The following is a 23,241-nucleotide window of genomic DNA, read 5'->3' as shown; positions in this document are numbered from 1 at the left end:
GCTTTTCATATCCTACTTCCTGTTGGTCTTCCAACCCAAACACAACATCGTATATGTTTTGAGAGGGTGTTGCAGATGTTCAGAGCAAGATCTAATTGTGCAGAGGTTGATGCAATGGCCTTTTAAAGACTCTAGTTTTTCAGTGCTCATCTAAAAMGTTTCCTTCTGTTCTGCTGAAAAATGGAATGCAAAACTTTGACAAACCAGTGATTGTTTTGTCCGATCTTTTCCTCATCCTTCATTTTTGCAATCATAAAWTTCAAAGAAAAAGCGGAGTTATGAGGGTCAGGTTTACTCTTTTACCCTTCTGCCTGAAATATTCTCTCTCTAGGCAGTGGTCTGTTGGATGTCTTTATATAAACCCACCTAAAGAATATGTAATTATACAGCACTCTGTTTAGTTTATAAACAGTATATAATAGCATGAAATGAAAAAGATACTTTTATCACATTCATTCAGTTGTGAATTACTACCTAAATATACTCCCCACATCCCAGTGAAGATGGGAGCTATTTCAATAAGCCTGGAGCCTCTAAGAACTTGTCCTTCTGGGACAGATTTATTTTAAGTTGTGGATAAATTATGTTAAAAAAACAGAACAGAACACTAATGAAGTTATGTTCTACAGATACTATGTTTTCATAGCCAGAATTATTTAGAAGAGCTAAATATATTTCTCCAGACAAACTACCATCTCTTGTTAACCTATGGATGGATGAGCTTGTTCTACAGCCATTTCCACTAGTTCACTATCTCTTCTGATACGAGAGGCAAGAGAAGACAAAACTTTTTTTTAAATACACAAGCACATGATGGAAAATGGGAGTATTGGTAGAGGAAACAACACAAGTGTGTTGTGCACAAGCAGGACCACMAAAAAAAGTGGTCTTGGTCAGCAAGCAGTGCTGATCTTTTTAGCACAGAGGAAGCAGGTCTGACTGTTTGTATGTTTTAAGTTTGAAGTGTGTTTTAACTGTTCTGCTTACGAACCCTGACTATTTTGTTTTATTTTCTTTGTAGTTGCAGTTGATTTTTTTTCTGTTTTGTTTTTGTTTTTTGTTCTTAAGTGCAAGTGGACCTCTGTCTAGCAGCCTGTATTTGTAGCCTGCTTTTCTAGTGTAGTGCATTCTAGTGGCATCTTGAATATGAGATGTAACTGAATTTGAAAACAAAAGGGAGATATCTGGAAGTTGTTTAACAGTGACTTCCCTGTGATGTTACACACAGGAGAACACTTGCTTTCTTCATCTGTCTTAATGACTCTTTTTCCTTCTCCAGTGTTAAATTCTGGTGGTTTGTTCTCTATCGATTTTCAGTATTGCTCTCTGTTCGGTCCCTTTTTGACAATCTTTGACATTTCTTATCTGTGAGTTGCATTGCTTGGATTTTACTGTATTTTCCATTGAGCTCTAAAAAATGATAGACTTTTCTTTCCCCCGTTGTTCTCTAAGCTTGTGTAGTTAATATATTAGCTTTTTGATAGCTCAGGTAGTTTGCAATAATTCTGAAGGATTATAATTCCTCACGTGCCTTCATATATATATATATATATATACACACACACACATATATATACACACATACACACACATACATACATACAAAACAGATAATGTTAATATCTTTACTTTTTACTGCTGATCATTTTAAAAGAGGATAACTAATCTCAGTCTTGCACCAGCTGCTGTGCTTTTCAGGTTTAAGATTTTTTGTTTGCTTGCTTTTAAACTGTTTATATTCCTTTCTTGCTAAAAACTTAGCATGATGTTTTCATAACATAATGCACAAATAAATGTAAAGCTCTCTTACATTATGGTAGAGATGCCATCCTTAAATGCATTGTTCCTTAGTCATTTTAAAGTAGTTTTTAACTTGAAATTATCTGTCATTCAGCATAGATTCTTGTCTATGATAGTAAAACTATTATCTGGTGTAGGTTTCAGTCTTGTTTGAGATAAACCTGCATAACGTAGGCTATGTTAAAAATCGTAAACTRTGTTTTCATGGTACACTGGGCGGGAAGGGGAGAAAAATCCGTATGTATGTTAGTGAGACCAAAACTAAATGAAAATTGTTATGATTCTTTGGATCAGTTGTAGGTAAAGTTAATTACCAATGTTTTTTGTGTCCAAGCACTCTAGTTCACCCAAAGAGGTGAAATGTGTGGAGTGCTTACAGCACCATCAGAAGTTCTAGTCAATCCGCCTGTCACCCGCGGCTCATGAAAGCGCTGAGAGAAATGGCAAAGGAGAGCTCTGAAGCATTGAGGGAAGAGAAAAGGCATGTTGAACTTGTTCTTTGGTTCTCCTCAGCCCATTGCAGTTGCTGGCCCAAATGAATTTTAAGGATGTTTTTACTCCTAAAARTATAATTTGTCATGGAAAAATAGTGGAAATGAAATTATTTTCTTACATTTCCACACCTGCCAGGACAAAATAAAATCTGTCTACTTGTCTTTCAGAGCAAGTCTTCCATTAGGCAAGTAATCAAGAAAGTGAGAAGGTTCTGCCGAAACTCGTGTCTGCCGAAACTCGTGTCTGCCATGCTGAACAGCACAGGGCCTGTCACGTAGCTGCTGTGTGCCGTCTTGGGGTTGGGCTGTACGGTAGTTACTGCCTGCCCACCTATGCTTCTACTATCCATTTTAGGCAATTTCTTTGCAACCTAGTGTTTGAAGAGGAAAACCCTCTGGAAACCTTTCCCAAAGCAGAAAAGAAGGAACTTTTCCTGCTGTTTCCTTCTTGCTGTTCAGTGGAGCTGGTTTCAAGCGTCAACAGGCTGGACGAGTGAGGGGGTAGCCAACTTTGAGGGGGTAGCCAGCTCCACAGCTGCTGGGCTTGCCTGTAATTAGAGAAAGAGAGGGAAACTGAGAAAATAAACGTGTGTATGTTTACTTCTGTCCAAACTGCAGGAAAAGGCATGGAATGGGACAAACTCCAGGGAGATGCAGAGTGATCCAGACTTAGCAATAACAGTAAGCAAAGGCTGACTGGTGTGCRACGCAGCAAACCCTACAGGCTTTCCTTTGTTAGCATTTGTGGGTAGGGTGTCTAAACAGAAATGGGAACAACTTCAAGAAATAGAAAATCTTATCAAGTTAGAGGCAGAAACGGGGGGAGAAGGTAGCTTGGTTGTGTGACTCTCCTTCTATGCAGTTTTATAGTTGTGCTCTAAACCACGGGTCTCCCATCTTAATTTACTTAGGTATCACCGCAAAGAGACTAGATCTGCTATTGCAGTAGCAGATACTCCCTTTCTTCTAGTGTGTTCCCGCAGACCACCAGCAGCGTGCTTCCCAGCACTACCTCTCCCTTTCCTGTGGGCACGTGGTCGGATTCCCTGCTTTGTGTCTGACTGCGTGTCACTAGGGACACTCGGTTGTGCTTCTGGAGGAAAAAGAGAAGAGAAAAAAGGCGGGGAGAAAGCCACATACTGTTATTTCTTCTACCTCTGTTACTTGCATAGTCATCTCCCGTTCTTAAAAATTACAGGGAGTACACATTCCTCATAAAGAAGCTCCAGCTTCCATCATCCCCTGATGTAGCCTGCCATCAGGAGACTGGGTGGCAAATTTGCGTAGAAATGCTCTCTGCCTTCCATCTCAGTCCATGGTAATTAAAAAAAAAAAAAAAAAAAAGCAAAACCCTGTAATAAAATCTATGTTCTGGCTGCCTTCCAGTATGTAGCGTTTTCTACAATTTCTAAACAACTTTAGGAAATACCAGAGACTGTCAAATATCATAAAGCTGCTTGTCTCAAAAGTACGTGCCAGGAATTTCACCTCAGTAACAATAGACCTGTTTAATATTGAAATACCCATTGAATAGATCAGAGTAATTACCAGAATGACAAAAATCGAACTAAAACAGTGTGTGTAGGGAAATTAAGATGGAAATGAATGAGTTCATGCCAGTATTGTCTATAGGCTTTTAAACAACCTCATATGACAGCTCTTAAAATTGTTGGTGGAATCCTGTACTGTATTTTGCCACACTCTCTCTCTCTTTTTTTTTTTTTTTTTTTTTGAGTAGCAAGTGTTGTACAGATCAGCCTTGCAGGTATTATCAGAGGGTTATCATTTTTGAATTTTCTGTCAGCATCTAACATGATAAAAGAATTCTGAGCAATTTTAAATTTTTTGAAATTCTTGTAGATCTCTTGAAATGCAGTAGTCGCCCCTTTCCTGCCAATCCTTTTGGATTGTGCAATAGTAAGGAACTCTGCTAGAGCCCTTTAATTATTCTAGCCAGCTCCTTTTTGCATTGTAGTTGTAAATCTTTGAAGCTTAGTTGCCCTTGTGAGGGGGGAAGAGTGAGGGGGGACACTGAAATTAGAAATGAGATTTAGAATCCTGAATAGCATTCACATTTTTGAAGATTTAACTCATTTCAAAATATTTCAKCCCACCTATTCAGTTTAAGTGCTGAAGTAGGTTTAGGTATTCTAGGATTAACATTTTTCTAGGATCTCTTCTTGGATGGTATGCATTTTTTTGTTTGTTGGTTTGCGGGGGGGGGTTGGATATTTCATATCTACTTGGAATCTTCAATGTCTTTTGAGATTTTTGGTCTTGAGGCAAGCTCAGCGGGAGGGGTTTTCTGACAGTCTCAAAGAATCTTTAGAGAGCCAAAAACCTTGAGACATAGGAACATGGCTTTTACTGGAGACATGTGGATCAAGTCTGAATTCATCAGAAAAGCTGAATCACTGGATGAGTAACTGTCCATAACGATCAGATGACATAGCATCACGTGTGTTTACCAGAAGCGGCTGTAAAAGCTTTGGGGAAAGAAGATTCTTACTACAATAAGCTTTAGGTTTTCTGACTGGGCGTACCTCAATGTTTGAATATCAAAAAATGCTTTTGCAGTGTGTCAAAGATAAATTGTTGGGTTTTGTGTTTGGAAAATAATATGTAATTAGTCTAGTAGTACTTTCTGCATTTAAAACTCTATACAAGGTAATGTGATCCGTTCAGAGTTAACGTAATGCCTGAAGTACTGTATGCTTCTGCATTCTAGAGTTCTAATTTTTTTTCAGTGTTCTCCTCTTCCTCCTCCCCAATTTTATGATTTAAAACAGAATTTTGTTCCAGTTTTGACATTAAAACCTCTGAAAGCATGAAAATCTGGACTGCCTTCTAGATGTTAAACTGGTACTACAAAAGATGAATAAGCTAACACATTGCACATAGAATTAGGATTAGAAAACCAGAAAAGAAAATTCATTCTTTTTACAGGAATCTGTAATTAGACATGTTCTGTACTTCTTTTTACATCTAGTTTGCATAGATAAGGACATTCTCTGTTCGTATCAAATAGAACAGATGAAGTGAAAAAGATGAAATTTAACTAACTTTATAAAATGTGAAATAATTTTAAGTGTATGACTAAATGTTTTTGTTGCCAGACTTCATTGCAAAGTAAGGAAAAGGTGTGGTGTGTGTGTGTGTCATAGGAGAACAGAAAAATCTCTTGTAGTAGTTAAATCTGTTCCTCGAAATGGAACTGTGATAGTTTTTTAGTAGTTAAAATAACTTTGGAACACAAGTGGGGCACTCATAAGCTTTTACTGCTAGCATTGGAAGTGGAGGGGGGAAGATTTGGCAAAGGATGTGGGGAAGGACTCATTTCACACTTCCTTTGCATGTAGAAAAAACAGCAGAAAGATGCAGAGCTCTTTTTTTTTTTTTTTGACTGATAGTTTACGTAAGTTCTGTTTAGACATAAAGACTGTATTTCATTTTAAGTTCAGAAAGATTGTTTTGGTTTTTTTTAAACCCAAGAACACATTTATGCGTGGCACTTAGCTTGATCAATAATGTTAAGTACAAAGGGAGGTTGGCTCTTCCACATCTACATTCTATGCTCTGTTAATGTGTTTGAAATTAAAGTAAGCCTTCCTGATGATTTCTCAGCAGTTGTTCAGAAAGGTAAAGGCAAACAACAGCTTACTCGTCAGTATTTCTAACCAAAAAACAAACACAGAAATAAAGTGGGATTTTTTCCCTGTGAGGGAACAAAGCACGTGACTGAAAATTTTTGTTTATTGCAAAGAAATATTGTTGTGTTTTAGCAAACACTATAGCTCTTTATTCTGGTCTACTAATTCTTACATCCTTCCTTTCATTACTACTGCCTGTGTTTTTACATATAACTAGAATATTTAAATACAGTAGTAACTGTACTCTGTCATCTATTTCTGTGTACTGTTTAGTAATTCCAATGCACGTCTGAAGGAGAAATATGATGATGATTTCTTCCTTTTTTTTTTTTTTTTTAAGGCTCCTTCTAAGAAAGATCCTACTCAAAGTACTGTCAAAGAAGACAAAGTCCATCTGTTGAAGTATAATATTGGAGATCTAGTGTGGTCCAAAGTGTCTGGTTTTCCATGGTGGCCATGCATGGTTTCTGCTGATCCTGTTCTTCATTCCTACACTAAACTAAAAGGTATGTCAGTGATGCTACAAACATCCAGATTTCTTTCAGCTATATGAAAATACTATTTTGGGGAAAATTCTGYTCTTAGTTTTATATTTTCAGTTGTATCAGTAGCTGAACTAGTTCCTTATTATCAAGAGGGATATTAAAATCATGTAAGCACTGTTCTTAACCATACAACAGGCTGAGGTTTCTCCATTGAGTTGTTTTACTCTTAACATTCACATAAAGATTTTAAAACTGTGGTTTGTTAAACTGTATAGGGTCTTATTTTTTTAAAAAAAAATTATCTGATAGCATGTGCTTTCCATTTTTATGGAGACTGCTTGCAGTATGACATTATATTATCTTTTTTCTAACAGGGTATAATGCTTAAGAATAATTCAAAATAACTTTCACGAAAGACTTGCAATAGATGTTTTGGAAGTGCTGTGGGACTTAAAACTTCATTGAAAGCTAAAGAGAACTAAATGTTTCTGATGATTATCCTTTATGGAAAACAATCCCTATTTCAAGCAGCTGCGTTTTTTTTTTTTGTGTGTGTGTGTGTGAATTGTAGAATCATAATAATCTACAGACAAAATTAATTGATTCTAAATGTAGGGGCTATGAAGTGTTAATCGCCTTCATAAGTAGGTATCCATGCCCATCTCCATCTCATTTGTGGTTTCTTACTCCCTTCTGAAACTTCTAGTGCTTATCTGTGCAGATTGTAGAAGGATTAAATAGCATTGACTGGAAAGGACCTCTAGATATCACATGGCTCAAAACAGCCAAGTTGGAGCAGGCTGCTCAGGCCTTGTCCAATCAGATATTGAATATCTCCAAGGATGGAGACTGTACAACCTCTCTGGGTATCCAGTTTCAGTGGCTGACAGCCTTCTTGGTGAGAAGATTTTTCTTTATATCTACTTGAAATTCCCTTTGTTTCAACCTATATCCACTGTGTCTTTCAACATGGGCATCTGAGAAGTCTTGATCAGTTGTCTATACACCCCATTAGGTAGCTGAAGATAGCAGTAAGATCTCTCCAAACCCTAGATGAGTTTACTGAGTCTTAAGAAGAAAATGATCTCTGAGCATCCTATTGTAAACCGTGTGTTCCACTTCCCTAATCACCTTGGTGACCCTCTACTAGGCTCCCTTCAGTATGTCAAATGTCTGTTTTACTGGGGAACCCAAAACTAGACATTCTATTCCATGTGTGGTTGCACAAGTGTTGAATAGAGGGGAATAAGCATATCCTTCAACTTGCTGGCTGAACTCTTGCTAATGCAAGTATGTAGCTTTGCAGGGTTACACTGTTGATTCATTTTTCAGTTTGTTGTTCACAAGGTCTGCAGGTCTTTTTTTTGCCAAGCTTCCGTTCTAGCCAGTCTGTGACTGTCCTTTACTGCTGTATCAGTTATTCTGTCTTGGATGCAGGGCTTTGCATTTGCCTTTATTGAACTTCATGAGATTCCTTCCAGCCAGTTTCTGCAGCACGCAGAGCTTTTCCACGTAGCAGCAGCAAATTGACTGCTCTTCTCAATTTAGTATCATGCCCCAGCTTACTAAAGGTGCACTGTCTGACATTGACCAGGTCCTCAATAAAGACGTTAAAGAATATCTGCCTTATTATAGATCCCTGCAGGACAATGCCAGTAGCAGGCTGCCAGTTGGGCCTTACAACTCTTCAGAATACCTTGAGCCAGTTTTATTTCCATCTTTCCAAACCAGCTCTCAACAGTTTTGTTGTAAGGATACTGTGGAATGCTGGGTGTGATTTGCCCTTGATAAGTCAGTGCTGCTGTTCCCAGGCACCTTGTTTTTCATGTGCCTAGATGTGACTTCAAGGAGGATTTGTTCCATAATGTTGTAGACACAGAGATTGGGCTGACTAGTTTGTAGTTCCCTGGATCATTCTCCATGCCTTTATTGAAGATAGGTGTGATGTTTGCAATGTTGGTCTTTTTTCAGTCATCTTTAATCTCCCATAATGGCCAAGAGCTTTCAAAAATAATACATAGCAGCCTTGTAGTCACATTGGTCAACGCCCTCAGAACCTTCTGATGCATCCTATCTGGTCCCATAATCGCGTATATCTTCAATTTGCTTAAGTGCTTCCTGACTTTATCTTCCTCTACTGTGGGTAGTGCCTCAGTCTTCCAGCCTGTGTCCCTCAGGGACAGAGATGGACCTGGGAGGTTTGAGGACAGACCTTAAGTTAAAAAACAAACAAACAAACATTAATGTAAAGAACTCAGCCTTTTCCATGTCCATTATCTGTAGGTCCTCTGCCCCAGTGAGCATTCCTTAGCCTTCCTTTTGCCTTGTTGCCCACTGCATCCCTCACTAATTTAAACTCCAGCTGAGTTCTCTAACTATTTTTTACTATATTTATGTAAAACCATACTGAGATTTTGGAAAAAATCTAAAAATGAAATCTGGAAAATTTTGGAGTTAAGAGGAAAAATAAGAAGTTAATAAGAATATCGAACTGAAGTAGGAGCCCATCACCTTATTTTTATATTTATGCTTCTAAATACTTTCATGTATTGTATTAGATCAAGAGCAAGTAAGTGTCCGTTTCCTTTCTCTTGAACGGAATAGGRTAGTTTAGTATCGTCAGGTTTCAGAAATCTTTAGATCTGTTATTTCCAAGTCTGTGTGTATTTCCATGATCTGTTTTGTGGAGGATCTAGGTAAGGAGAATTTCAGCATAAAAATAAATAAATATTTTTTTTTTAAAAAAAARKTWWTTCAGAGTAAGTTTTCAGTAGTGCTCAAGGATTGCTTTGAGAACTTGGAGAATGGACTGGAATATACTTCTGAAATTTGCATTAAAATTACAAATTTCCAGTATGGAGAAACTGTAAACATGTAGCATTGGAAATTAGAATGATCTTGATAATATGGTGATGCAGTCTGAAAAAAAAATGCAATTCATTGAGAAAAAGTGCATATTTTTTTGCCTTGGGAGATGATAAAGTTGGGAAGTGAGTGGAAAGCTACGTTTTTTGCAGAAAGGAGTCTGAAAGTCATAAACTAACCCAATGTAGTTCTGTTGCAGGAAGACCAAAGTCRCACTGACATTCATAAACAGTTTTGTCTGTTAGACGTATGAAGTAAAGATGTTGGTTTTTCTGTGGTTTTATGGCTTCAGCAGGAGAATTTCATCCATTTTTGAGTCATCTCATTTCAAGAGATGTAGAACAAATGGAGAAAGTTCAGAGAACAGCAGTGGACGTGAACAGAAATCTGAGTCTTACTTGTGAGGATGGACTGAAGGAGCTGGGGTGGTTTAATCTAACAAGGAGAAGCAAAAGGAAAACATGTTAACAGGCTTTAAATAGATAAGTTCAGTGCAAAGAAGAAAAAGTATTAGCTCTTACCACTCTGGTAAGAAGAGAGATTCATAGCAGGGAATATTTAGACTACATATTAATAAAGGGAAAAAAAAAAAAAGAAATGATAAAGGTGGTGAAGCAAGAGAATTGATTGCTTGGAGAGGCTATGTGATCTCATTCACAGGAGGATTTTAGGAATAAACTAGATAAGGATCTCTAAGATATAGCTGGACTTGATGTTGGTAGTGAACTAAATGGCTTCTTGAAATAGCTTTCAAGCTTTCATACAACTGCTAGAATGATTATGTGGTTATTACAGGCTCCTGATGAGTTTTTCTGATAGCAGTCTTTCAGAGTTTTGATCAAGCAGTCTCTGAGATTTTAGTCTTTGGACTGCTTAGGTCTATTATGACACAGAAGACTTGGACTTCAAGAGAAATAGAACTATTTGTTCCTAACTGAATTTCTCTGCTCCTTGAAAGGAGCATGGATCCTGCTGCATTATCAAGATGCTGTGTGGTAGCTTTTTATAGGAAACTATGAAAACAAATCTATTAAAAAAAGAAACCACAGATGTCATACCTGTGGAGTACTAACGGGAGAGAGGCCCACCTATTTTGAGACATACATTATACGTTACGTGTGTGTGTGTGTGTGTGTGTATATATATATATATATATATATAGAGAGAGAGAGAGAGAGAGAGAGAGATGTTTCCGTAACCTTCCTTCAGGAAGTTGCACTAGGTCTGGGCAGTCATCATAACCGATAAATGAACACTGACAATGTTCAAAATAACAGTATCTGTTTTCAGTCTTATCTTCCACTTACCTTTTACACTTGAGGGCCTGTCAACAGTTTCCTGTTCTAAAGAGAAGAGTTCTTTTATCTGGGAGTTGTAGAAGTATTCAGCTAGGTCTTTAGTTCTCTAATTTCTACAATTAGAATCAAGAGTGTATATAGACAATTTCTGCTTCATGATGGTGATACTTGATTTCACCATCCATGCTGTTTAGGCTTGAGAAAAGTTTATCTTTTAGCTTGCAGAGTGTGTGCTTTCATATAAGAAAATCTGTACTGAGTCAGACCAAAGGTCTATCTCATTCAGTGTTCTGTCTCTGACAGTGGTCAACAGCAGCTTCTAGGGTAAAGATAAAGACAATAGTCTTGATGAGTCCCCAGAACTACTTTTTCAGCCTTCAATAATTTATAGTTGCAGGATTTTGTGAGCCAAAAATAATGTCTTTGTATTTAATAATCTTTAATGAGTTCCATAATTTTGCCTAAGAGTGTTGATATTCAGCTCATAGAAGATACCTGAAGATTCAGAAATAGATTTAATTATTCTTGTGCCAGGCACTATTATTTACACTGCTTATTTGGGCAGCTACTGCTATCCAATATTATATTGCAAAAAGGAAGGGAGCATTTTTGTCATGTTGGAGTTGAGCTATTGACTGCTCAAAGGCCAATCTTAACAAGTGGTGGCAGACATATGTGCCATCTTCCTGTCTGCAGCTAGGACATCTTGGTGAAATATGAGAATTACGCCTTTTTTCATCATAGACAGCTGAAATCCTTGGAACTCAGTAGTCCCTGGATAAGTTAAATTTTCTTGCGGATGACAAAATTATTTCTGTGTGATAGACTTGCTCCCTGCAGTGTGTTGCTGGAACATGTATAGACAACACTGGATTGTGTGGGTGATGCACACAAATGTCTTGGGGTACCAGATTTAGCTTATGGCTACAATCTGTTCTTTGTGAGAAGAACAAAAGAGTGAGAAGGATATGATTTTGTAAGGAAAAAAGTTTAGCTTAAGTTTAGGTTCTTCCCAGATAAGATTGAAACAATCCCTGGTGTACTGCAGTTAAGTAATATGGCTGTAAGTGCAAGTGGTACCTCAAAGTTCAAAGGATCTGTGTGTGTGTGTGTGTGTGTGTGTGTGTGTGTATGTATGTTATGTTTTGTGGGTTTCTTTGTTTTGTTTTTAAACTGTAACAGACACAAACTGTAGATGCTTGGTGTGGCATCTTTAATTAAAGATTAAACAATCTTTAACTAAAATAATTTTATTAAATAAAATTTTCCCCAAATTACTTTTCTTGGTGTTCCCAAGACCTTTCCCTCTGCCATTCTCATACCAGATCTCAAATGAGAGAGTCATTATTGTTCTTGTAATTTTCATGGCCATTGCAGTTAAAGAAGAGTCTACCTATATCTGTTAATTAGATTGATTTCATGCTGCTGTTCCAAATGGCTTATCTTGACCCAAAATAATGTCCCTTTAAAAATACCTCTTGACTGAGTMATTCCCCAAAGCAACTTCTTTCTAAGCCTAGAAAATTCAGTAACAGAGTATAAAGTAATCATCTAGAAATATTTGCTGGTTGTAATAGGAGACATTTTGTGTATGAATAACCTAGCAAAAAAACAGACTTTGTTTGAAGACATCTGTAACAAAGAGCTATGACTGTTGCTTGAGCTTAGACTAAATCTTTGATATACTAATGTTGCCACATCATGAAGAATTGTAGATATTGTCGAGTGGGTTACTGATCCTTTTCTAGCAGGGCTGAGCTTATAAATACAATATTGTATGCTATCACATTTAGCTTTTTTAAAAAATCAGATTTTAATTTGAACACTCGGCAGAAAACAAATCCCTAAGTTTTTGGGGAGGAGATAACAGGGGACATTTTAAGTCTGATTAAGTCTCTTACCTCCATCTTTTAGGAGTTGGTTGTTAATTGTGATGCCTTTTGTGGATTTTGAAGGCATTGTCTTCTGCCTTCACTGTAGAATAAGTGAAGTCTTTAGAAGAGGAAAGTTGTGTGCCTATTGATTACTGCAGTGAGMCAATATTCCTTTTTATAATTTTAGAAGAATATTTCTTACTGAGATTTCAGAACTGTTCTCTCATCTTCCCCCCACTCCCTTTTCTCCCTTCCACCACACAAATGCCTTTCAGTTTTCACTTTGATTCCATAAAAGCTTGGTTAAGATCAAGTTATGATTGCAGTAGTGAAGATTAGGTGAAATATGCATTTCTGTTCAAGAATATTAAAAGATAAGGTTTAGGTGACTCAGAGATGAGGCTGAGTGCACAGACTGTCCAAGCTTTGGAAACTTGATTTTGAATTCATTTTCAGATGTAGCATTTTTGGAAACATCTCGGCTTGCATGTAAAATAGGGCACTCCGAGAGTACCGAGAGAGGATTGTAACCTTAATTTAGTAAAAGCCTATTTTTGTTTGGATTAAAATAGCGGGGAATATGTCAAACTTCATAGATTAACTCGGAGACTTTCAAACTGGTAAGTGGGTTTTCAGAAGGAAAAACGGTTGTACTGCATATCTCCCTGTTGTAAATATAGTCACTTATAAAAAGATTTAAAATTTGAAGGTACAGCAACTAAGTTATATCTTAAACACTGTTTTTAATTTTCAGGGCAGAAAAAGAGTTTTCGTCAATATCATGTTCAGTTTTTTGGAGATGCCCCGGAGCGAGCCTGGATATTTGAGAAGAGCCTTGTGCCTTTCAAAGAAAAAGACCAGTTTGAACAATTATGCCAGGAAAGTGCAAAACAAGCCCTCACTAAAGCAGAGAAAATAAAGGTAAGAGGCTACCAAATAAGACAAAACTTGAAATTTTTTGTTTTACTATTACAGATCTGTTTCTCAAATATTCTGAGGTAGATATACTAGAAAGTTTTAAAGATGGCTTGTTTTACAGAGGCATATAGTCTTACATTTCATTTACAAATAGAAAGAATGAGATGACTTATCAATGTTTATTACTTTTCAAAAAAAATCGAAATTTTTCTACTTTGTAATAGATTCCTGCATGGTATCTGTGCGATCAAATAGAATTCCATTTGAATGACTGAATTATGATTATACAGTGCACTTAATCTCTTAGAATTGTTTTGCATTAGTGTTGGTGTTTTGGAATCAAAAGCAAGCAAATGCCTCATGCCTTTTTTTTTTTTTTTTTTTGCAGATGCTAAAGCCTGTTTCAGGGAAGCTGCGGCCACAGTGGGAGATGGGTGTTAAACAAGCGAGTGAAGCAGTAGGCATGACAGTGGAGGAACGGAAGGCCAAGTACACCTTCATCTATGTTAGGGACAGACCTCATCTCAATCCTCGAGTGGCGAAGGAAGTTGGCATTGCTGTGGAACCGTTAGAGGAGATAGATGAATCCTCTTACTCAAACGAAGAAACCACTCAAAATCTGAAATTGATGAAGGAGTCTGGCATTCCTAACAAGAGGAGGAGAAGGACGTCAAAATTATCTGCTGCTGTTGATATGCAAGAAGGCAGTCAGTCAGGGACTAAGAATACTACTCCTCAAAAGTCATCTGAACAGGCAGAATCCAAAAGAGGGATTGGCTCCCCTCTCAGTAGAAAGAAAACTCCAGCATCTACTCCACGAAGCAGAAAGGGCGATGCAGTATCTCAGTTTTTGGTCTTTTGTCAGAAGCACAAGGATGAGGTTAGTCGCTTTTGGCTGTTACTGTTGTTGATTGTCTGTTTTCATTTCTATACTTAAAGAAATACCTTTTTCATTTTAGTTAACAAAAAACAGTAGTTACTATAGAATCTGTAGTGCTCTGAGTTTAGACAAGGTGTATCTCCATTAAATCTTAATCTAGATACAAGTAGAGAAAGCTGGGAATGTAGACAGGTAATGTAAACAATGTTGATAATTCCATTGTACTTTTAGCAGAAAGTCACAGTAGTATCTTACATGCATAGTCTAATAGTCCTTTTTAATAGCAATAGTTGTTTTTTTCAATGTATGTAAAGTATAGTACATACATATGCTGCAGCAAACAAACAAGGTTATTATGCCTTTTGTGGCCATCCATTTACAGTTAACTTATACATTCCTGTAGATGAAGTGAATTAATCCATTCAGTATGTTTTATTGTCTTTGAGTTCCTCAAATACTGTATTCACCTATGGAAAACTTTCTTCTGAGCTTCAAAAGAAGCTTCAACAATTATCCAAAGCTCATGAAAGCCACAGTCAGTCAGTGTGTTTTATCTGCTGGGACAGTCCTCTTGAGAGGACTACACTCTAGAGAAAGGTCGATTTAAGAAGTTAACAATTCCTTTGGAAGTCTGTTAGATGTATAAAAGCAATGCTGTTGTTCAAGCCTATTACTTTAAATCATGACTATCATTTATCTTCCTGTAACCCTCTGCTCCATTTGCAATACAGTTCTGTGCACTGAAAGAGGCATGAGTTTCATGTTTTCTTGTATATTCTTCTGTAACACGCAAAAGGGATCATGAAGTTAGGTGGCTTCGTTCTGTCACGCTCTTTAGTTATTGAATATTTAACTTTGTTAAAGTTTTCTAACATAATCTTTCAATGAACATGAACTTTGTTCAGAAAAACAGAAAAATAAGTTCTGCTGTATGGAAGTAAACTAGCTGTAGTTCAATTTAGGATCTCCTAAGATCATTGCAGCTTCAGCTAATAGGTTATACTTCCTGTAGGTCAGGCACTAAAAACACAGTGTGCATATACTTTTTAGTGGTTTTGGTTAAACTGAGAAGAAAATTGGCAGTTAACTTTGACCCTGAAAATGAGAGGGTTTAAGCCAAGCTATTAAATACAGATTTGACACACTCATTTTGAAAAGCTGAATGGATAAAAACCAGCTTTCTCACATTTGAGTCATGAGTTTTATTTGCAGTTCTTCTATAAGTAACCTTGTACAACCAGTATCTTTTCCTTTGTAAAATGACGGGGGGGGGGAATTTCCTTGCCTTTAAGGTAGGTGGCATGAGGCCTCATGCAATAATGAGGGATTTGCAATTACTAACTCTTCTCTAGAAGAGTTGAAGTTATGACTGGTATTACAGCACATCTTACCACGGGAGAGATGTGTTGCATCTCTGTTATATTTTTGTCAAGTTTTACTCCATACCATGGATATACTCTATTTTTTAAATTAATAGATGGAAAAGAGTATTATATTATTTGACATTGAAGAATTGCTTTTTTTAGCTTCATTTTGAGAAACTGAAAATAGGCTTAAACTTGGAATTCGCACTGATCGTAGTGGCTAATGTTCCGCAKAATTCTAAGTAGAAAAAATTTCAAAAGATTAAATATATTTCAAGATATACCAATTCTGTCTAGAATGTCTTTTAGTAAAATCAGGCATGAAAAAGAAGTAAATTTACATGATTATGATACATTTTACTAGATATACCGTACATAGAACAAAAAAAGGCAATGAAAACTTCAGATAACAGATTAAGTCCCTTTAATCTAGTCAGAACCTGTTCTCCTTTCAAGTTTGCTGACAAAGTGGGTAAATGCTTGTGCTTCTTGCACTRTTACCTAAACTTAGATCACTTAGGTTCACTTCAAACCTGTCATGTTGCTTTTAAATAGCAATTGTGAGTGTTCAGTGGAAGATGAAGACTGTAGCCAAGCTGGTGTTTGGTGTTTCCTCTTCTGTTAGGCTTGTCTGGTTCAGGTRGCATGGTTTGCTCTCCATTCAAGAGTGAGGTTTGTTGCTGCTATAAATACTCTGATGCTTTTGAGGGGGTGATAACATTAACTAAAAAAAAAAATGGACGTTTTCTTGAGAGTCGTTTGTCTTKCTGGCATTTGAGCATTTAGTGAATGGTTATTTTAGTTCTTGCTTGTAGATCTTTAGGAGAAAAGAAACTTATGGATCCAAAAGAGGCTTTCTGGCCCTCAGGCTTTGGAGGGAAGGAAGTGAATGGAAAGGAATGACTAAAGACTTACCTTGCTAGGCCTCTACTAACCACGAGGTGTCTTAAAACCAGAGCTGTCTGCTSTGTTTTGCCTGGAGTCTGGATTTGTGAGTAGTGGGATTCATGTATCATTTGGTTTTATTGGTTGCTACTTTGTGTTACTCTTTCTGGGCATAGGAGAATGAGGAATAGCTGAAATTTTTGGTTGTGATTGGCGGCTTTTTGAAGATTGGATGAACTACCGGAAAAAGTTTTTGTTTTTGTTTTTTTTTTGTAGTTGTGCTTCCCTGAAGGACACCTCAAAGGCTTTCATAGACTTTGTATGAGCACTTTCATAGTTGTAGTGATACATTGTGTATGTTGTGCTGCTACCAAAGATACCCAGATATGTTTATACAATTGGCGTTTTTATGCACTTCGCCTGTGAAATGGCATAGTCAGTCATTAGGAGGGAGTGTCTGACTTGGGTTCAAGGTATTGCTCAGTGAAAAGCAAACAGCTGTACTTTAATTCATTGATTYGGCCTTGCATTTGTTTTTTGAGGTAAATTACAAAGTAGTTTCAGAAGTAGGTTTACAACTGAAGATTTCCACRTGTGCGAGCAGTTGCTGAACCTCTAAACAAATAGGCGTGAAAGTTGTACAGTCCGCTTGGGTGAGGCAGTGATTAGATCAGGCAATTAATAGTACTTTCCCCATCTGCAGTAATACTAACTCCTAGATCCAAGAGAAGATCTTCCGTTTGTAGCATAGTTTAGATTTAGAAAAGTGCCTGTGAGAAGTGCATGTACATCGAGATACCCGACACATTATTTCCACTGTGTACGCTGGGATGAGGCGTTATAGTATGAAGACTTGGGGGAGGACTGCTGGGCAACCGCCTTGGATCCCTGCTTTGCAGGGAGCCCTAAGAGCTGTGGGTTTTCCTTGCACATCGTTTCATAGGGCTCTGGTTAATCGAGAGGTTTCTGTTGTTGTTTGTTTTGTTTTTAATCCATATGTTGGTGAGACTAGAGATGACATTACACTGTATCTTGTTTGTACAAAAAAACTACCTTGTTTGACCATGGGAAATGCAATGTTAAGACACTAAATGCAGAGAAATTAGACTTAATTATTTCTACTTCTCATAGAAAACGTGCATTTCTGATCTGTTGCAGAGTGTTACCATTTGAAGAGCTGGTTTTGGCCTAGTTTTGGATATTGTTTGGGCAGGGGTAACAGTAGGGATTTTGGAGAATGGTAATCAGAACCTATTTTTTAAATGTTTGTTTCAGTTCTCTAGATTCTAGACTCTGATAGTTTTCTGAGTTCTGTGATTTATCACATCTGATTTTCCTTAAGTAGAACTATGGAAATACTGAAGGAGTGGCTTGTGTGATGGTTGTGTTTTTAGTTTCAATATTGGATTTTCTGTTTCTATTGAATAGATTTCCCAGGAAGTCTCTTTGACTTCCACGTTGACTGCTATTATGTGTCATGCTCATATTGTTAAAAAAAAAAAAAAATGCGTAGCTTTTTGAGTTCCTAATATTCAAATAAATAATGTATTAAATAATTTAAGTAAAAGTTGCATAAGATATAGCTTCTGTAGATTTATCTCCTAAGCTAGGTACAATTAGTTCTCCTATGAATTGATGGGCATCATTGAAGGCAATCACATACTTATTTCAGTATTGCTCACTTGTTTTCTTTATTGTGGGATAGATTTAAACTTCATTAAGAAATTATATGAATCTTTTGTATGACTGTCACAAGATTTACATGTACTCAATTTTCTGAATGTTAAAAGGCAAATAGATACTTTCAAAGTTAATACTTCTGATAATTTTGAAGAGAATGATACTTATTCAAGACTGAATATACAGTGTTTTAGTTTAATTTTATCTACAGCAGAGACTTTAGGTAATTCATTGGTGTCCCGTTTTCCAAAGCAGTAAAAGTATGTATGCCATTCTTTTCAATGGTCACCTTTTCTTAATACAACCCTATTTCTACATGTATAGGTGGTTGCTGAACATCCAGATGCTTCAAGTGATGAGATTGAAGAACTGCTTGAATCGCAGTGGAACATGCTTAGTGAAAAACAGAAAGCTCGCTATAACACAAAGTTTGCCATAGTGACCTCTCCCAAATCTGAAGAAGACTCTGGTAAACGTAAAACTGTGCTAGTGTACTCTAACTAAATTTGATATACATAGTGGTGTTAAACTAAGCACATATTTCAGACCTGTAGGGAAAACAGCTTTCACTGTTTTCCAGTTTTAATTCTTGGTGATTGTGCCAATAGCAAAGGAATGCCAATGGTTACAATAAAAGCAACCCATGAAGTCTACATTTCTTGCTCATTGTTCTGAAAAGTTGTTATATGTAAACCTTTTGCTGTTTAGAGATTGCTGATTTCTCATTCTTCTTCTGCCCATAAGCAGCTGCCATTGCATCCACTGCCTGTTAAGGGTGGATGGTGGGAAGGGAAGATGGAGTATTATTACTAGTGTAAACTTGTTGTGTTTTTATAGAATAGTTAGAAAATTGAAAAGTGTAATCAGTACTTCCCCTTTTCTGCATATGAATACGTATATTACCTCATATTGTCATCAACTCAGGAAGAAGTATCCCAAACTTTATTCTGAATCTTTCATCCATTTGGCATTTTATTGTGTTAGTCAAAGCTTTTAGGACATTGTACAAGACTGCATATTTTTTTTTTTGCTCCCTTTTTTGTTGCTGTTGTCTAGAATTCAGTCTCGATGAATGGTCTTAACTATTTTACAAAATATTTGAAGTGGTTTGGAGTCATTTCTCTGAGAAAGGAGGAGGAAGTTAGTTTGACATTTGCATGAACTTTATTGATCAAATTTAAATAACTAGTGTTTATCAAATTTAAATAGCTTTACAGCACTGTAAGATGACCTGCTATGGAAGTATTAGAAACCAACAGGTGCTGCTTTGGGCAATGACAAGAATGAGAGGGAGTGTTTGAAAGTTYGTGAGACTTGGAAAAAAATGTATAAAAAATGGCAGTCAGTTTTGTTACCTATCTGTGTGTGTGTGAAATAACATCATTTTGTGGAAAATTGAAAAGTTTTTAACTTTAAAWTTTAAAGTGTCAAATATTTGGATATCAGTTTAAAAAAAAAAAACACATTCTGTATCTCTCAAGGTTCATCATTGAAGAATATTGGAGAGGCCAAACGTAAAGTGTTTCAAGACTCACCTAAAAGGAGATCAAGATCCAGAAGTAATTGAAATTTGTGTTGTGTGCAAATAGTTCATCATTATAAGTAGCTATTGAGTGTATTTTTTTATGTAATCACCCACGTATCATAATCTCTTTATTTTATCTCAGATGTTGTCTTCCTTGACGTTAGAATTTTAATGGATCCCACATTAAATATCTAAATACTGTAGTGCTGAGTTTTGTTCACCTTCCTCAGTGTCATATTGCAAGAAATGTAATTGAAATTGTGCCTGTACCAGGTGTTTCTAGTACATATATTTGTGTACATTTATAGTTCTCTATGAATGAAAACATGTCAGTTCAATTGTTTCCCCACCCAAATCTTCGTATCTTTAACTTGGAAAAATATTGTGGGATTTTTTTGCTGGCTTTTTGTAAGTAGCAGGTTCTCCTGGAGCCATTTCAGTCTGTTTTGTGATTCAGAGTTTGATAATAGACCATGTCCTAGATTGTTTAGAGATGAACATTAATTTGAAAACAGTCCATATTTTTAGGTTGCTATATTTTTAATATTTACAACTATTTGTTTCCATTGGAATAGAGTGCGTTTAGCTGTAGGGCAGTTCTCAGTTGATTCTCAGTTTGTGCCCCTGAAGCTTATAATCTACTCATTAATAATACTCTGTAGCTTCTGAAMTAGAGAGTACTAGAGTGTAATAATGTTGTCATATCATCCTGATGAAGCAGACCACTTTTTAAACCTTCATTTATCCCTTAGAGGTAGAGTGAGTACAAACAATAGTCGAATTTACAGGAAAGCTATGTAGGTTAGTCACTGACCTTTTGTAATTCAGCCACCTGCTTGAACTTTGCAGTGGATGATCATATAAATGTGTGAGTAGTTCATCTGTTCATTTAAAATAACCAAAGTGAATCTGCTCCTAGGATTTTGGTTCACAAAGAAAGGGGATCTTAGTCTCCTGTAATAAATAAATAAATAAATAAGCTTGTTAGAGAAAGTCTGGAACTGCCATACCAGAAAGAGACAATTAATCTATATGGTTGGTGATATCTTGTCTTTTCCAGAGGCCTCTTAATAGATGTCTCCAGTATCTTCATCTGTATCATTTGGAGAACTCCTGAAGGAGACGTAAAAATTCGGTTCAGTGATAAGACACTGTTACAAAGTGGCAGAAGAGTTAAAAGCTGTATAGATGAACCATGTGCAGTCTGACGATATGAAACAAATGTGGGGCAGTAATATTCAGATCTTAAACTAGTGCTTATACAGGTAGATTCATCTTTCTAAAATAAGTTGAGTATTAAGCAGTTAGTTTGGATGTGTTCTAGAACCAGCCTTCAGCAACCAAAACCAGACCTTAAGTGTTAAGAGGTCATCAAGCTGTTAATGTATAACCATGTTTTAAAAGTAATGATTGAAAGMGAAGTGACTTAAATAATTAGATCAGTTCAAAATAATTTCAAAGTGGGTTTTAGATTATTTTTCATGTAAGTTTCCCCCATCCCCCATCCCAAGGTAACTTACATGGAAATAAAAGAAACCAAAAAAAGAGGACAAAGGAACCTACAGAAGATTTTGAAGTTCAGGAAGCACCTAGGAAAAGACTCAGGATGGATAAACAGAATAATCGGAAGGTAATTATACTGTTGGTTTGTTTGGGTTGATTTATAGCAGCACGAATCACATTGCTGTAGTTAAGTTTGTCAGCATTTCCGTTTTGAGGATTAAAAACAAAAAGTAATTAACTATATCAAACCATATACTATTATGAATTTTTTCAGAGATATATGTAAGCGTATTGCTATGGAGTGGTTTTTTTTCTTAGTTTTGAGGAAGGAGATATGACAAGGTGTTCTTGCTACTTATACTGTGGTGGAAAATATTTGCTGAGAAAATTCATTTCCCAACAGAAGGATGCAGAGGCATGGCCTTTCGGCATCATTACACATTACAGTTCTTTTTCCCCATGAATCAGAATTCAGGGATGTGTATAAGAATGTTTTAAAAAAGAAATCTTTAAAATTTAGTCCGTACTTGATCTAAACARAAGGAGAGGGGGAAGACAAGTGAAGCAAAACAGAAAAACTACTTTTTTTGAACTGGATTGAAGACTATAAAAGCATTCTAGACTGGCATGCTGTCTGACTCTTTAAGTTAGACTGCAGTACAGATTACAGTATGTTTATCATGCGAATCACAGGCTCCTTTTCGGATTAGAGTGCTTGTGAAAATGAGAGATTTTTTTCCTTAAGTCACCAAAACTGTATATATGGATGACAGCTCAGATCTTGAACAGGCTGGTATCAGGCTTATTTAGTCATGCATGTAGACCAGTGAACTTGGTGGGTTTTACTCGTGTACAAGGTTTAGCTCACAGGTGTTTTCAGGTGTATTACTGCAGTATACTCTTGCAAACCCCATCCCAGGACTTCAGCGGTACAGTGGTTAAATAAAACTAGTACTAGGAAAGATAATAGACTTAATTTTAAACCAATTATGGAAGTCACATTTATGGATGTCTGTATGTTTGGTTGACATGTTATAGTAGTCAGCTTTTTAACCGTTGGTGTTGTGGATATCCAGGCAATTCGTTTAGGGTTCAGTATTAAAAATATGTAGAACTTAACAGACTTGTTACCTTTTCAGAAAGAGGGGTCAAAGCCAATTTTTCGCACTGTTTGTTCTAAGAAGTTAGCTGTTGAATGTTTGTTTCATATTCCGGGAGGTTTTGGACCTTTCCAAACTTGCTTAATTGGTTTGAATTAACATTTAAAAAGAGAAGACCTTAATCTGACTGGTAATTACTAACAAGAAGTCTAATATATGTAAATATTAGGCAATTTGGAAGATCTAAATGCGTATTGCTGCTTGCACTTCTGCTCACAGAAGGGTTAGACATAGAATGGTTGCATTCCTATTTCATTATGAATTAATATTTAGTCTTTTTCTTACCTTCACCAACCCAGAGTACTTTCAGCTGTACATGCTGTTGCTTAGGAAAAGATTTCATGAATGAGAGCCAAAATGGCTACGTAATAATTTCAAAAAGCAAACACTAACAATTCACTTTCCTTCTATTAGTTGCAGTTCGCTTGCAGACTTTTATTACCATCCTTTCGAACAGTGAGAAGCTTTAATGTTTTTTTTTCCCTTGACCTTTTACTTCTTGCATCAGAACTATGCATTATCTTTTCCTTTTTGTGTCTTTAGTGGTTACTTATGAAATCTTAATGCTGTAATACAAAGTGACTAAGTCATAAGGAGTACCTACAGGAACATTCTGAAAAATTCTTTAGTTCATGATGTATATAGAATACTCATTACACGATGGGGGTTCTGTAAAGGATGCTTTAAACTGAGTGACTTATACCATACATTTTTCGGTCATTTTTACACGGAAGTGTAAAAGTAGCCTTATGAAACTGATACTAGTATTCTCCAGCATTATCAGTGATCTTAGTCTATTTAGAAAGTACGGTGTGGCACATCCATAGTACTGTAGCTATTCATATTTATTTTTTCCAAAG

At 36.5% G+C, this 23,241-nt stretch overlaps 1 protein-coding gene across 3 annotated transcripts in view; it reads left to right on the top strand.

The window, feature by feature from the left end:
- NSD2 (nuclear receptor binding SET domain protein 2) overlaps nt 1–23,241 on the top strand; it is a 71,340-nt gene that overhangs the window by 16,832 nt on the left and 31,267 nt on the right. For all 3 annotated transcript variants that reach the window (XM_085309664.1, XM_085309663.1, XM_085309662.1), the window contains 6 exons: nt 6,285–6,450; nt 13,221–13,387; nt 13,773–14,264; nt 18,518–18,662; nt 19,675–19,752; nt 21,230–21,348. In XM_085309664.1, the coding sequence (XP_085165790.1) occupies nt 6,285–6,450; nt 13,221–13,387; nt 13,773–14,264; nt 18,518–18,662; nt 19,675–19,752; nt 21,230–21,348 (1,167 nt within the window). The remainder of the gene's footprint in view (nt 1–6,284; nt 6,451–13,220; nt 13,388–13,772; nt 14,265–18,517; nt 18,663–19,674; nt 19,753–21,229; nt 21,349–23,241) is intronic.

Source organism: Rhea americana, unplaced genomic scaffold (assembly GCF_003343005.1).
Source record: "Rhea americana isolate MKP2758 unplaced genomic scaffold, rheAme1 scaffold_30, whole genome shotgun sequence".
In the NCBI taxonomy this organism is placed as follows: domain Eukaryota; kingdom Metazoa; phylum Chordata; class Aves; order Rheiformes; family Rheidae; genus Rhea; species Rhea americana.
Note: the sequence above shows the minus strand (reverse complement) of the source record. Positions and strands in the feature narration are given on the sequence as shown.